Here is a 15,843-nt window from a genome sequence, read left to right on the forward strand (position 1 = left end):
TCTCAAAAAAAAAACAAAAAAGAAAGAAAATTCAAGTTAAACTGATGTTCTCTGACTTATCTACACTGCCGCATATCTAAGCACCTGAAAACATTGCAGCTTTAGGAACCACAGAGCAATCATCATATGAGGGTTATCAAGAGAGAAGAACCAAGGATTTGGAGAATGTTAACACATGTTTTCAAGGCCATGAAATGAAACCAATCCAAAACTTTAAAAAAAAAAAAAGAAAATGTTTCACTGCAACTGACATATACTATGAGGTGGGCCTGTACTATGGAGGTGGGCCTGTGATGGTTATCTGTATTAAACATCTACAGATGTTTTTTCTTGTCAGCATTCCCTAAATAACACAATGAAACAACTATTTTTATATCATTTACAATGCATTAGGCAGTATAGATAACCCAGAGATGATTTAAAGTGTACAAGAGGATGTGCTTAGGTTCTAGGAAAATACACCATTTTATATAAAGCACTTGAGCATCTTTGGATTTAGATGTCCTGAAGTGAGGAGTGGGGTGCCTACAACTAATCCCCTGAGAATACCAGGACATGACAGTATTTCAGAGAAACAGAAACTACACAAGCCTTTGCCACATTTTTTACACTCATAGTTTCTCTCCAGAGTAAATTCTTTCATGTATCTAAAATAAACAAGGAGCATGGAAAACAAGAATCGTTTTCCATGTTCCTTACAGTTATAAGGTCTATTGCCAGCATGTCACACCATATGCCTTCAAACGATTGAGAGAGAAAGGAAAGGCTTCCCATGTTCCTAACATCATTGTTTTTCTCAAGTGTGAGTTCTTTCATGGTTTCAGAAGGTACTAGAATAGTGGAAGGCTTTTTTTTTTTTTTTTTGAGACAGAGTCTCGCTCTGTCACCTGGCTGGAGTGCAGTGGCACAATCTCGGCTCACTGCAACCTCCACCTCCCAGGTTCAAGCAATTCTCCTGCCTCAGCCTCCGAAGTAGCTGGTACTACAGGCACATGCCACCATGCCCAGCTAACTTTTGTATTTTTAGTAGAGATGGGGATTTACCATGTTGGCTGTGATGGTCTCAATCTCTTGACCTCATGATCCGCCTGCCTTGGCCTCCCAAAGTGCTGGGATTACAGGTGTCAGCCACCACGCCCAGCCGGCTTTACGTTTTTTATATCCATACAACTTTTCTCCATTGTGAGTCCTTTCATGTCTTTGAAGGGAACTGTGATAACAGAAGGCTTTCCCACATTCCTTACACCCAAAGTTTCTCTGCAGTGTGGGTAATTTTATGTCTACGAAAAGCAATGGGATAACGGAAGGCTTTCCCACATTCCTGACATTCATAAGGTTTCTCTGCAGTGTGGGTAATTTTATGTCTATGAAAGGTCGTGGGATGACTGAAGGCTTTCCCACAGTCCTCACATTCATATGGCTTCTCTCCAGTGTGAATTCTTTTATGTACTCGAAGTGAACTGGAATATCTGAAGGCTTTCCCACATTCCTCACATTCATAGGGTTTCTCTCCAGTGTGAGTCTTTTCATGATTTTTAATAGAACTGGGAAATCTAAAAGCTTTACCACATTGTTTACATATATAGGGTTTCTCTCCAGTGTGAATTCTTGCATGTTTTCTAATGGAACTGGAACAATTAAAGGCTTTCCCACATTGCTTACATTCATAGGGTTTCTCTCCAGTGTGAGTCCTTTCATGATACTGAAAGGAATTGGAAGAAGCGAAGGCTTTCCCACATTGCTTGCATTCATAGGGCTTCTCTCCAGTGTGGATTCTTTCATGTTTTTTAATAGAACTGGAACAACTAAAGGTTTTCCCACATTGCTTACATTCATATGGTTTCTCCCCGGTGTGCATTCTTTCATGTCTATGAAAGGAGCTGGGAAAACCAAAGGCTTTCCCACATTCATTACATTCATATGGCTTCTGTCCAGTATGAGATCTTTCATGTGTGAGATATAAACTGAGATTATCAAAGGCTTTCCCACAAAACTTACATTTATAAGGTCCATCTCCACTGTGCATTACCCTGTATCTTCGAACAGTTTGGAGAGAAACGAAGGTTTTTTCCCATTCCTTACAATCATAGGGTTTCTCTCCAGTGTGAGGCTTTTCATGTGTTTGGAAGGAATGGAGGCAACTGAAGGTTTTTACACACTGGTTATATTTATGTGACTTCTCTCCATGTTCCTGACACTCATATGGTTTGTGTCCAATGTCAGCTCTGATGTAGCAATTCAGAGATGAATAATCCATATTGCCTTCTCCATACACACTGCTTTCACATGGTTTTACCCCAGGAAGAGTCTTGTTCGTTATACCGTCTGGAATCAGGCTGAAAGTTTCTCTACATTGACCATCTTTACATTCACAGAGTCTCTCTGCTATATGATTTCTATAAAAAATAAGAAGCACATTACAAAGAGTTTGTTGACAAATAATTTTATATTTATTAGCAAGCATTTGATTTGCATATCTTACATTATCATGAGAAACGTAGGCTTTATGCTCTGTCTGAAGTGTCTGACAGTGAGTGGACTGAATTCTCTGCAAAGGGGCTCTATTATAGCTATTATGAAAACAGTGATGTTACTAGGCGGTTTCTTTTTCTTTTTTTCCTGAAACAGGGTCTCACTCTGTTGCCCAGGCTGGAATGCAGTGGTATGACCATAGCTCGCTGTAGCCTCCACCTTCCAGGCTCAGGCAATCCTCCCACCTCAGCCTCCCACATAGCTGGGCCTACAGGCATACGCCAGCAGGCTTGGCTAATTTTTTTTTTATTTCTTGTAGAGATGAGTTCTCACTGCATTGCCCAGGCTGGTCTCAAACTCCTGGGCTCAAGCAATCTTCCCATTCAGACTCCCAAAGTACTGGGATTACAAGCATCAACCACCACATCTGGCCACTATGGGGTTTCTTTTTTTAATTTATTTATTTTATTTTATTTTTGAGATGGAGTTTCACTCTGTTGCCCAGGCTGGAGTGCAGTGGCACCATCTCGGCTCACTGCAAGCTCCACCTCCCGGGTTCACGTGATTCCCCTGCCTCAGCCTCCCAAGCAGCTGGGACTACAGGCGCCCACCACCATGCCCAGCTAATTCTTTCGTATTTTTAGTAGAGATGAGGTTTCATCATGTTAGCCAGGATGGTCTCGACCTCCTGACCTTGTGATCCGCCCTCCTCAGCCTCCCAAAGTGCTGGGATTACAGGTGTGAGCCACCGCACCCAGCCACTATGGGATTTCTTAATATTGTTTCCAAGGCAACTATTTTGCAAACAATGAATGTGTATGTATTTGAGTATATATTTTTGGAGAAAACATTCTAAAAATTAACAAATTTGAAGCTGGGCTGCTTCACTTTGTTTGCTTGTTCTTTAAATTTCCACTGGGCACAGTGGCTCATGCCTGTAATCCTAGCATTCTGGAAGGCCAAGAAAGGAGGATGGCTTGAGTCCAGGGGTTCAAGGCTGCAGTAAGCTATGATCATGCCACTGCACTCTAGCCTATGTGAGAGATTAAGCCTTGTCTCAAATAAATGAATACATAAGTAAATAAATATAATTTCCTATCACTCTAACATTATCTCAAGGGACACAGCTTCATGTTATAAGTGCAAATTACCTTGGATTTCTCCTGGAATTTTTGTACTGATCTTCAGTGTTCCGGTCTTCCCATTTTATTCCTAAAATGTAGACCCATAAAAGTTATGGTAAATGATTACAAAATTATAGAAACATTTTAGATTCTACGTTCATGGGACAGTGTGGCCATGCCTGACTTATTCACCAAAGTATTATTGACCCTTGAACAAAATGGGCTTGAATGGCAAAGGTCCACTCATATGCAAACTTTTATCAACCTCTGCTGCCTCTGAGGGAACAAGACCAACCCCTCCACTTCAGGCTACTCAATGTGAAAACAACGAAAAGGATTCCTTTAGGATGATCCCCTTAATCAAGTCAATATGTTTTCACTTCCTTATGATTTTCTTGATAACATTTTTTTTCTCTAGCTTACTTTATTATAAAAATACCATATATAATAGACCAAACAGACCAGGCATGGTGGTTTATACCTATAATCCCAGCATTTAGGGATGAGGTGGGAGGACTGCTTGAGGCTAGGAGTTTGAGACCAGCCTGGGCAACATAGCAAGACCTCCATCTCCACAAAAAATAATTTAAAAATCAGCCCAGCATGGTGGCACTTGCCTACAATCCTAGCTACTCAAGAGTCTGAGGCAGGAGGATTGCTTGACCCCAGGAGTTCTAAGTTGTATTAAGCTATGACCATGCCCCTACACTCCAGCCTGAGTAACAAAGTGAGACACTGTCCTAATATACACTTACACATACACACCAACCCACAAAATATGTATTAATTGACTGGTTATGTTACTGATAAAGCTTCCAGTCAACAATAGGCTATTAACATTTAGCTTTCTTTTCTTTTTATTTGAGACGAAGTTTCACTCTCGTTGCCCAGACTGGAGTGCAGTAGCATGATCTCAGCTCACTGCAACCTCCACCTCCCAGGTTGACGCGATTCTCCCATCCAGCCTCCTGAGTAGCTGGGATTACAGGCGCCCAACACCATGCTCGGCTAATTTTTTGTATTTTTAGTAGAGACAGGTTTCACCATGTTGGCCAGGCTGGTCTCGAACTCCTTACCTCACAGGATCCGCCCACCTCGGCCTCCCAAAGTGCTGGGATTACAGGTGTGAGCCACCACACCCAGCCAACATTTAACATTTTATAGAGTCAAAAGTTAAAACCAGATCATCAACTGTGCAGAGGTTAAAAGTCTCTGACACCCACTTTGTTCAAGGGTCTACTGTATTCCTTTTTTTTTCAGATGGAGTCTTGCTCTGTGGCCAAGGCTGGAGTGCAGCGGCACAATTGTGGCTCACTGCAACCTCTGCCTCCCAGGTTCAAGCAATTCTCCCACCTCAGCCTCCTGAGTAGCTGGGACTACAGGTGTGCACTACCACGCGTGGCTAATTTTTGTATTTTTAGTAGAGACGGGGTTTCATCATGTTGGCCAGGCTGGTCTCAAACTCATGACCTCAAGTGATCCGCCCACCTTGGCCTCCCAAAGTGCTAAGATTGCAGGCGTGAGCCACTGCATCTGGCCAGTCTACTGTATTCCCTACCATGTTTCAAATCATTGAGCCATGTAGATGACCAAGAAACACTTGTTCTGTAACTGACTAAGTGAAGAAATGATGTCATCCTTACCTACAGACATCAGGTTCCTGATGATTTCCCACATCACATCTCTGTAGAGTTTCTTCTGGGAAGGATCCAGCAAAGCCCACTCCTCCTGGGTAAAGTTCACAGCCACATCCTCAAAGATCATTGAGTCCTGAAACATCCCACATGGCAGAAGAGGAAGGTTCAGACTGACAGCACTAGGAAGCTACATTCACTTTAGAGGAAGTTCATAGAATGCTATAGACTCCAAACATTTATTCAATGACTTGGTCATCAAACTCTTATCCTCTGTCTATACTCACTTTCTCCATCATAGCAATTCTTATGCTAGAATTGAACACATTCAGTAAAGTAATAGCCAATACGGACAAGCCTCTCATTCATGATTTCAGGGAGTGAGATATGCTGCCCAGATCACCTCTAGTGTCTTTCTGTCTGGTGGGTCTATACTAACTTTCATGACAAAGTCCTACTATGTGTTGTCTACAAGAGACAATATTAGCAGCTCTGAGACAACATATCCCTACACACGTTTATTTAGAAAGTTGAACTATGATGGTATCTCAGAGCTAGATTTAAGGAGAGCTGTACCAGCATAACAAAGAAAAGGAGCTGTGTGCCTAAACTATTTATTCAAACAATATGATATTTGCCACTAGGCATAGTGGCTCACACCTGTAATGCCAGCACTTTGGGAGGCTGAGATGAGTGGATTGCTTGAGCTCAGGAGTTCAGGACAAGCCTGGGCAACATGGCGAAACCCCATCTCTACAAAACATACAAAAATTAGCCAGGCATAATGGCACACGCCTGTAGTCCCAGCTACTAGGGAGGTTGAGCTGAGAGGATTGCTTGAACCCAGGAGGTAGAGGCTGCAGTGAGCCATGAGTGTGACACTGAACTCCAGCCTGGGTGACAGAGCGAGGCCCTGTCTCAAATTAAATTGAAAAATAAATAAACAAGTAAATAATATGGTATTTGCTTAATTTCCATCTTCCTTCTGGGAGCTTGAAATTTTGTGATATAATCAGCAGAGAAGCATACCTGATTGGCCACTGCTAGGTTTGAATGTTTGTCCCCTCCAAAACTCATACTGAAGCTTCATCCCCAATGTGTCAGTATTCAAAAGTGGGGCCTTGAAGAGGTGACTGTGTCATGAGGGCTCTGCCTCATGAATGGGTTCATTCACTGATGGATGAAAGGGTCAATGAGTAAATGAGATATCTGGGGAGTAAGACTGGTGGCCTCAGAAGAAGAGGAAGAGACCCCTAAGCTAGCACAATCACCCCCTCCCCTAGGAATTCCCTCCCTGCATTGCCTCAGATGCTGAAGAGTCCCCACCAGCAAGAAGGCGTTCACCAGATGCACCACTGTGCCCTTAGACTTCCCAAACTCCAGAATTGTACAAAACAAATATCATTTCTTGTATTTTACCCAGTTTCAGGTATTCTATTCTAACTCACATAAAACAGACTAAGATGGCCATGAAAAAACAACTCTGGGTACGAAGGGTCTGAGTGACCTTGGTACGTAACATTTCACATGTTAGGGGATTTAGCCCATTCTATGTGATTACAATAAGAGAACATCTGGAAGCTGGCAACTGGTTTTCTGTAAACTAAATTTAATGAAGTGTAACATAAGGTTAATGAAATGTATTTCATCATCCTAAAGGAAAATTTTTAAATATTAGGTAACATCAAAGGAGAATGAAAGATGGATAAAGATTGTACACATTCTTCTAAAGAACTGCATGTCAGCCGGGCGCAGTGGCTTACGCCCATAATCCTAGCATTCGGGAGGCCAAGGCAGGCAGATCACAAAGCCAGGAGTTCGAGACCAGCCTGGCCAACATGGTAAAAACCCATCTCTACTAAAAATACAAAAATTAGCCAGGCATGGTGGCAGACGCCTATAATCCCAGCTACTCGGAAGGCTGAGGCAGGAGAATCATTTGAACCCAGGAGGCGGAGGTTGCAGTGAGCTAGGACCACGCCATTGCACTCCAACCTGGGCGACAAGAGCAAGACTCCATCTCAAAAAAAAAAAAAAAAAAAAAAAAGAACTGCATGTCACCAAGGTGTCATCTCTCATGAATATTTATAGAATTCCCTAAATCATTAAAACAGACCCCTTAGTAGTCAATAAAAGCTACTTAAACAAAACTAATGGAGGTAACAAATGTCTAAAAATGCTAAAAATCTTCTAAACCAGAAAGTGACAGCTTACCTAACATACATGAAGGATTTTGAAACTATAATATTCAACACACCACACTGTTGACAGAGAGATGAACAAAGAGAAAAAGGCGAGTGAAAATGTAGAACAGGCCAGGCGCAGTGACCTATTCTACCATTTTATTTGCAAATATTATATTTATTTTATTTGCAAATATTATCTTCGTATACTCCAATTTCTCCTGGGCCTACGAAAAGTCTGAAATAAGGCTCTCTTCTCTGTTTCAACTACACTGAAACCTAACTGGGGTCAAAAATTGGCAGGGACTACATAAAAATATTGTCAACAAAACGCCTGCAACCATCTGGAACAATAGTCTATGACTAAGACAGAATAGACCATCTAAGACCCAGAAAAACAATCTGGAGAGAAAATTACCTTCAGAAATTAGGCTAATCAAAAGCACTTTGGTATCCTGGGGAATACCTCACGCATGCCCCAGGAAATAACACATTTCTAGAAAAAACCTGAGGAGGCCCTAAGTTTCAGCAATGACTGATCTCTAGGCTCAGTTCAGCAGAAATTGGAGGTTAAAGCAGAGTTTTAAACAGTCGGCCGGGCGCGGTGGCTCAAGCCTGTAACCCCAGCACTTTGGGAGGTCGAGGCAGGCAGATCACCTAAGGTCAGAAGTTTGTGACCAGCCTGACCAACATGCAGAAACCCCGTCTCTACTAAAAAATACAAAATTAGCTGGGCATGGTGGCGGGTGCCTGTAATCCCAGCTACTCGGGAGGCTGAGGCAGGAGAATGGCTTGAACGTGGGAGGCGGAGGTTGTGGTGAGCTGAGATGGTGCCATTGCACTCCAGCCTGGGCAACAAGAGCAAAACTCTGTCTAAAAAAAGAAAGAAAGAGACAGAGAGACAGACAGACAGAAAGAAAGAAAGAAAGAGAAAGAGAGAGAGAGAAAGGAAGGAAGGAAGGAAAGGGAAGGGAAGGGGAAGGGAGAAAGAAGAAAAGAGAGAAAGAAAGAAAGGAAAGAAAGAAAGAAAGAGAAAGAAAGAAAGAGAAAAGAAAAAAAGTACAACAGAGAACAATTACATATATACATATTAATACAATTATATCAATTACCACTTTAAATGTCTGTTATTTATATACACAAAAAAGAGACAGAGATTAACACAGTAGATTAAACAAGGCTCAGTAATGTGTACAAGAAAATCATCTCAAACAAAAAGATATGAATAGATTAAATAAAAAGGTATGACGGAAGATAAGCCATTGTAACACTAATCAAAAGAAATGTGCAATAGTTTTATAAAACTCAGATAAATCACATTCTAGATCAAGGAAAATGGCAAGGAATTTTCCTCATAATTGCCTTGGGCTTGCTTTTTTTTTTTTTGCAACAGAGTATCACTGTGTCACCCAGGCTGGAGCGCAATGGCGCAATCTCGGCTCACTGCAACCTCCGCCTCCTGGGTTCAAGTGATTCTCCTGCCTGAGCCTCCCGAGTAGCTGGGATTACAGGTGCCTGCCACCATGCCCGGCTATTTTCTGTATTTTTAGTAGAGACGGGGTTTCGCCATGTTGGCCACGCTGGTCTCGAACTCCTGACCTCAGGTGATCCACCCGCCTTGGCCTCCCAAAGTGCTGGGGTTTCAGGTGTGAGCCACCATGCCCGGCCATAATTGCCTTGTAAAAGAGATTTTGTAACAGTGAAGAGGTCAATCTTGCAAGAAGACATAACAGGACCAGGCACAATGACTCACACCTGTAATTCCAGCACTTTGGGAGGCCAAGGTGAGCAGAATGCTTGAGTCCAGGAGCTCGAGGCCAGTCTGGGCAACATGGCGAAGGCTTGTCTCTACAAAAAAAAAAAATACAAAAATTAGCTAGGCATCGTGGTACATGCCTGTAGTACCAGCTACTCAGGAGGCTGAGGCTGAAGGATCACTTGAGCCTGGGCACTGGGAGGTCAAAGCTGCAGTGAGCTGTGATTGTGCCACTGCACTCCAGCCTGGGAGACAGATGGGGACCCTGTCTCAAAAAAAAAAAGACATAAGGTATAATAATCTTTATTACTTATATGTATGCCCATAAAATATAACATCAAGATACAAGACAAAAACATAAAACTATAAGACAAAATATACAAATCCAAAATTATAGTTGGAAGCCAACAGTTCACCTCTATCAATAATTAATAGGTCAATACAACAAAAAAATCACTAATGATATAGCTAAACTCAACAGCATCAATAATGTATTAGTCCGTTCTCATGCAGCTAATAAAGACATGCTTCAGGAAAGTTATAATCATGGCAGAAGGGGAAGCAAACACGTCCTTCTTCACATGGTGGCAGGAAGGAGAAGAACAAGTGCCCAGAGAAGAAGGAAGCCCCTTATAAAACCATCAGATCTCTATTTTTTTTTTTTTTTTTTGAGACGGAGTCTCGCTGTTGCCCAGCCTGGAGTGCAGTGGCGCGATCTCGGCTCACTGCAAGCTCCGCCTCCTGGGTTCACGCCATTCTCCTGCCTCAGCCTCCCGAGTAGCTGGGACTACAGGCACCCGCCACCTCGCTCGGTTAATTTTTTGTATTTTTAGTAGAGACGGGGTTTCACCATGTTAGCCAGGATGGTCTCGATCTCCTGACCTCGTGATCCTCCCGCCTCCGCCTCCCAAAGTGCTGGGACTACAGGTGTGAGCCACCGCGCCTGGCCACCATCAGATCTCTTGAGAACTCACTCACTATCACCAGAACAGGATGGGGAAAACCACCCCCATGATTCAATTATCTCCACCAGGTCCCTTCCACAACAGGTGAGGATTATGGGAACCACAATTCAACATGAGATTTGGGTGGGGACACAGCCAAACTGTATCAATTAATCAACTGCATTTAATTGATATGTATTTATAGAATCCTTCATTCAACACCAGCAGAGTACAAATTCCTCTCAAGCTCACATGAAATATTCACCAAAGTAAACTACACTGGAAGCATAAAATATGACTTAACAAATTGAATAGAAATGCTATAAAGTATACTATCAAATCATATTAAACTAGAAATTGATAACCAAAAGATAGTTGAAAAGCTTCCAAAAGTAGAGATTTAATCTGAAGCTGAAATAGGTGAACCAATCTCTGCAAGGTGACAAGCCCAGAGAGAGATAATAAGGACCTAGAACGCAGACAAGTCTGACTCAAGTGTCACATCGTATCCTCCTGTCACCAGGGGCATCCCCCCATCCCCATCCTGCTCACCGAAGTGCTCAGTGACCACCCTCCCAGGAGACGACACATTGTGTGTCCCCTGTGTTCCTAAGGTGCATTTTGCTTTTCAGGTTCTTGCACCATCTCAGCGGGGTGGGTTTTCCTGTCCTTAGGAATAGTTTTCTCCCTTCACTATTCTGAGAGCATCCAGAAAACAGGAATCATTTCTGCCTTGTCCCCTCAATACCACCATCCAATTGGCTGATGAGCCAAGTGTCCCCAAGGAATGGAATCTGGGGTTGGGGAAGAAGAGCTGAGTGTCCCAGGGGATTAGAGCTTTTTTTTTTTTTTGAGACTGGGTCTCACTCCAGTTGCCCAGGCCGGAGTGCAGTGGTGCGAATGCGGCTGACTGCAGCTTTGACCTCCCTGGCTCAGGTGATCCTCCCAACTCAGCCTCCCCAGGAGCTGGGACTAGAGGCACACACCACCACACCCGGTAGTTTTTTTGTATTTTTAGTAGAGACGGGGTTTCGCCATGTTGCCTAGGCTGGTCTCGAACTCCTGGACTCAAGGGGTCTGCCCGCCTCGGCTTCCCAAAGTGGTGGGATTACAGGCTTCCCAAAGTGGTGGGATTACAGGCATGAGAGACTGTTCCTGGCCCAGGATTAGCTTTTTAAGGAGGGGAATACCAGGGGACTCCTCCCACCCCAGGGCACCCAGCTCCTCTCCTGGGAAGCCCCAACTCCACGCCTCAGGTTGTCCTCTGGGAGGAGTGACCCACCCTCCAAGAAACATGGCAGCTGTGGGCATCCTCGGTCAGCCCCAGGCAGTTCTGAAACCCAGGACCAGGATAAGATGGAGGGTGAGTTGAGGACACATCGGCCTGTAAAGTTTCCAAAGATAAACTTCAACCCAAAGACATTCTCAGAAGGTGTCCGTGCCTTGGGCAGATAAAAGGAGGAGAGGCATAAAGATTGTTTACAGCAGAGTGTCAGGTGGTTTTTCTCGGCTTCCTCAAATGTGAAATGTTCACAAACACAAATCTTTACAGAAGGAGCCATATTTTGCCCTCTTAAAAAAAAAAGCCCATTAAAATATTGCGTGTGGCCAGGCGCCATGGCTCACACCTGTAATCCCAGCACTTCAGGAGGCTGAGACGGGCAGATCACCTGAGGTCAGGAGTTCGAGACCAGCCTGGACAACATGGTGACAACCCTTTTCTACTAAAATACAAAAATTAGCCGGGCATGGCGGCACGCGCCTGTAGTCCCGGCTACTCGGGAGGCTGAGGCAAGAGCATTGCTTGAGCCCGCGAGGCGGAGGTTGCAGTGAGCCGAGATCGTGCCACTGCACTCCAGCCTGGGTAACAGAGTGAGACTCCGTCTCCACCAAAAAAAAAAAAAAATTATATATAGATATAGATATAGATATAGATATAGATATAGATATAAATATAAATATATATAGATATATATGAAAAACGTGTGAGGCCGGTTGCAGTGGCTCATGCCTGTAATCCCAGCACTTTGGGAGGCTGAGGAGGGTGGATCACCTGAGGTCAGGAGTTTGAGACCAGGCTGGCCAACACGGTGAAAACTCGTCTCTACTAAAAATTCAGGAGAATCGCTTGAACCCAGGAGGCGGAGGTTTCAGTAAGCCGAGATTGCGCCACTGCACTCCAGCCTGGGCGACAGAGCGAGACTCCGTCTCAAAAAATACACACACACACACACACACACACACACACACAAACACACACACGGCTGTGTTTGAAACAAAGCCTGGAGGACGAAGAGTTGACATTGTTGTGGTGAACTGAAGAGGAGGCCAGCTCTAAAACGCGGAGCGGGATCTGGAAATCCAGGGATTTGCTGGCAGCCCTAGGAGAAGCTGGGCCAGGGATCACAGTTGCGGATTTGAGACCCTGCTTCGCATATATCTGAATATCTCAGTAAAAACTCGAGCCCCTTGGAGACAAAGGAGGAACTGGGGACCCCACAGACTGCTGCTCCTTCCACATGAACCCCGCACCCGAGGCGGATTCTCCCCATGACCCTCCCGTGTCCCCGCACAATCTGGGGAGACGCGGGGCTGCAGACACGGAGCTGCCAAGAGAGGGCTCCGGGGCCGGGGCCGGGGCCGTAGGTGCCGCGGCCGCAGTTGCCGCGCAGGGACCGGACAGGACGCCCGGAGTCCCGGCTGCAGGCCCAGCCCCACCCTGAGGCCGAGGGGACCGAGGACCGAGCTGCGCCAGGGCACTCGGGTCCTCAGACCCCAGAGACAACAGCTAGGAGGTCTGGGTCCCGCCACAGCCGGTTCCGGTCGGTTACAACCAGCCTTACCCCGTCTTGGGACACCCGGCCTCGGACACTCACCATTTCCCGGCTTCCGCGGTATCCCGGTTCCTACTTCCACCTCCGGCTGCCAGTACAGGTTCCAGCGCGACCGAGCAGGGAGCCGAGCGCAGGGGACAGAGAAGACGCCGCGGGCTTTTTCAACCTCGCATCCTCCAGCCTGCAGGGCGCCTGATTGACAGTTCTCACGGCCCCGCCCAGCGGCTCTGATTGGATAGTGCTCCAGGTCCCGCCCCCTGGACACTGAGTGACAGAATAAGTGATCTCCCAGAGCTGAGTGGAGCCAGATGAACAGGTTCCAGACACAGCTCTTGGCACGGGGCGCGGGGGGAGGGGGGGGTTCCTCCCTGGGCAGTGACCTGACCCCTCCCAGGGAATATTTGCATTTAAGAAGAATTCCTGCCAGTAGTCTGCGAGCCCTTCCTGCTTCTTCCTCCTGGACTGGAGGATCAGGACTGGGGGGTCACAACTGTGTGCAGGGAATCCCAGACTCACTGTCCAGTGGAGCCATCCCCTGGCCTCGGAGCAGAAGGGGAGCCGAGGCCACACAGGCCACACTGCAGTAGGAGAGGGGGTCTGATGTCCTCCAGGGATCGGGAAGTTGGGATGAGGCTGCTGGCTGCATGGCCAAGCCTTTCTCCCACCTGATCTCTCAGTCTTTTTTTTTTTTTTTTTTTTTTTTTTTTTTTTTGACGGAGTCTCGCACTGTCTCCAGGCTGGAGTGCAGTGGCGCGATCTCGGCTCCCTGCAACCTCCGCCTCCTGAGTTCAAGCGATTCTCGTGCCTCAGCCTCCTGAGTAGCTGGGATTACAGGTACGCGCCAACACACCCAGCTAATTTTTGTATTTTTAGTAGAGACGGGGTTTCACCATGTTGGCCAGGATGTCTCAATCTCCTGACCTAGTGATCCGCCCCCTTCGGCCTCCCAAAGTGCTGGGATTACAGGCGTGAGCCACCGTGCCCTGGAGTCTACTCTTTTCACCAAGAAAATAAAAACACACCAGCAATGGAATAAAATTGTTAAATGTGTGGAAAAACTGGAATTATATGGCAGCAATATTCTATAAAGGAATCAAAAGAGAAGAAAAGCAAAAACATGAACTAGCTCAGAGAAGCAGTTTTTCAGCCACAGTTCAGCAGGAGGTTAAACAGATTCTTGGGAGCCAGATTCTGACTGCTGAAACAGAGCCCCAGAACTGATCACAACCTGGTGATGAGGCCGGAACACTGAAGGATTTAACTCTAGGCTCTCAACATGCCTTCCTGTCCCCTCTGCATAGTGTGGCAACACTCTCTCTCTCCTTCCAGACCTTCATTTTCTTTTGTTTTCTTTTTTTTTTTTTTTTTTTTTGAGACGGAGTCTCACTCTGTCGCCCTGGCTGGAGGGCAATAGCGCGGTCTCCGCTCACTGCAACCTCCGCCTTCCAAGTTCAAGGGATTCTCCCGCCTCAGCCTCCAGAGTAGCTGGGATTACAGGCACCCGCCATCATGTCTGGCTAATGTTGGTATTTTTGTAGAGACGAGGACACCGCACCCAGCCCCAGACCTTCATTTTCACCAGCAGGAAACTCACCTGGAGTCAATTTAAGGTACTGACTGACATAAATTGTCAAATTCATAAACCTTTTCTCCATAAGGTAATCCAATGGGTCTCTGACCTTAACAGATTTTCTACATATATCAAATCACAGTCGGACTCCAGCTATTCTATGTGTAAACCAAAAATAAAATTCAAAGCCCACCCCTCTCTCCCAAACTGAAGGATTCCCCTCTCAGCTAAGGGAATCTCAAAGTAAACCTGAAAATCTAGAAATCTAGTTCAGGCCACGATGGAAAGCAGGGGTCAGACCTGTAGTCCCACCTTAGCACCTATAGTCCCAGTTACTTAGGAAGCTGAGGTGGGAGGATCACTTGAGCCAGGGAAGTCAAGGCTGCAGCGAGCTGTGATTGTGCCACTGCACTCCAGCCTGGGCGACAGTGTGAGACTCTGTCTCAAAAAAAAAAAAAAAAAAAAAAAAATTATAATAAGTGTGGATGAGGACATGGAGAAATGGGAATCCTTGTGCACTGCTGTAGAGAATGTAAAACATTGCAGCCACTGTGTAAAACAGTGTAGCTGTTCCTAAAAAGGGTGAACTTAGAATTCCCCTGTGACCCAGCTATTCAATTCCTAGGTATATATCCTAAAAAATCAAAAGCACAACACACAGAGACACATGTACACCAATTTCTTAGCAGCCTTATTCAGAACAGCCAAAATATTATCGTGGAAAAAACCCACATGTTTATCAACATAAAAATGGATGAGCAAAGTGTGGTTTATCCCTACAATAGAATATTTTCAGGCACAAGAAAGCAATGAATTACTGACACATGTTTACACATGCATGCAACTTGAAAACATTATGCTAAGTTGAATAAGCCAGAGACACAAGAATAAATATTGTATGCTTTCACTTATATGAGGTGCCTGGAATAGTCAAATTCATAAAGGGATAAAGTAGAATAGAGATTATCAGGGCCTGTGAATAGAGGAGAATGTGGAGCTACATGTATGAGTATGAAAATTTAAGTTAAAAACATGGGCAGGGCTGGGTGTGGTGACACACACCTGTAATCCCAGCACCTTGGGTGGTTGAGGTGCGTGGATACCTGAAGTCAGGAGTTTGAGATCAGTCTGGCCAACATGGTGAAACCCCATCTCTACTAAAAATACAAAACAAAAATTAGCCAGGCATGGTGGTGGCCGCCTGTTATTCCAGCTACTTGGGAGGCTGAAGCAGGAGAATCACTTGAACCCAGGAGGCAGAGGTTGCAGTGAGCCAAGATCATACCTCTGCACTCCAGCCTAGGTGACAGAGCAAGACTCCATACC

The 15,843-nt window shown here is 45.2% G+C and overlaps 1 protein-coding gene across 2 annotated transcripts; it reads right to left on the reverse strand.

Annotated features, from left to right (window-relative positions):
- Positions 1-1,105: 1,105 nt before the first annotated feature.
- Positions 1,106-13,110, reverse strand: LOC100596580 (zinc finger protein 627-like). Of its 2 annotated transcripts, none has more exons than XM_030820770.1 (4): positions 12,990-13,110; positions 5,240-5,366; positions 3,624-3,684; positions 1,106-2,396 (listed from the first exon to the last, which is right to left on the reverse strand). In XM_030820770.1, the coding sequence occupies exons 1-4, from the start codon at positions 12,990-12,992 to the stop codon at positions 1,241-1,243; spliced, it is 1,347 nt and encodes a 448-aa protein (XP_030676630.1). In that variant the 5' UTR covers positions 12,993-13,110; the 3' UTR covers positions 1,106-1,240. The 2 variants fall into 2 exon arrangements, with proteins under 2 accessions (XP_030676630.1, XP_030676631.1); XM_030820771.1 differs by lacking the exon at positions 12,990-13,110 and adding an exon at positions 7,445-7,993.
- Between the last annotated feature and the right edge of the window lie 2,733 nt (positions 13,111-15,843).

The sequence above is a fragment of the Nomascus leucogenys genome, chromosome 10 (assembly GCF_006542625.1).
Source record: "Nomascus leucogenys isolate Asia chromosome 10, Asia_NLE_v1, whole genome shotgun sequence".
NCBI classification, from domain to species: domain Eukaryota; kingdom Metazoa; phylum Chordata; class Mammalia; order Primates; family Hylobatidae; genus Nomascus; species Nomascus leucogenys.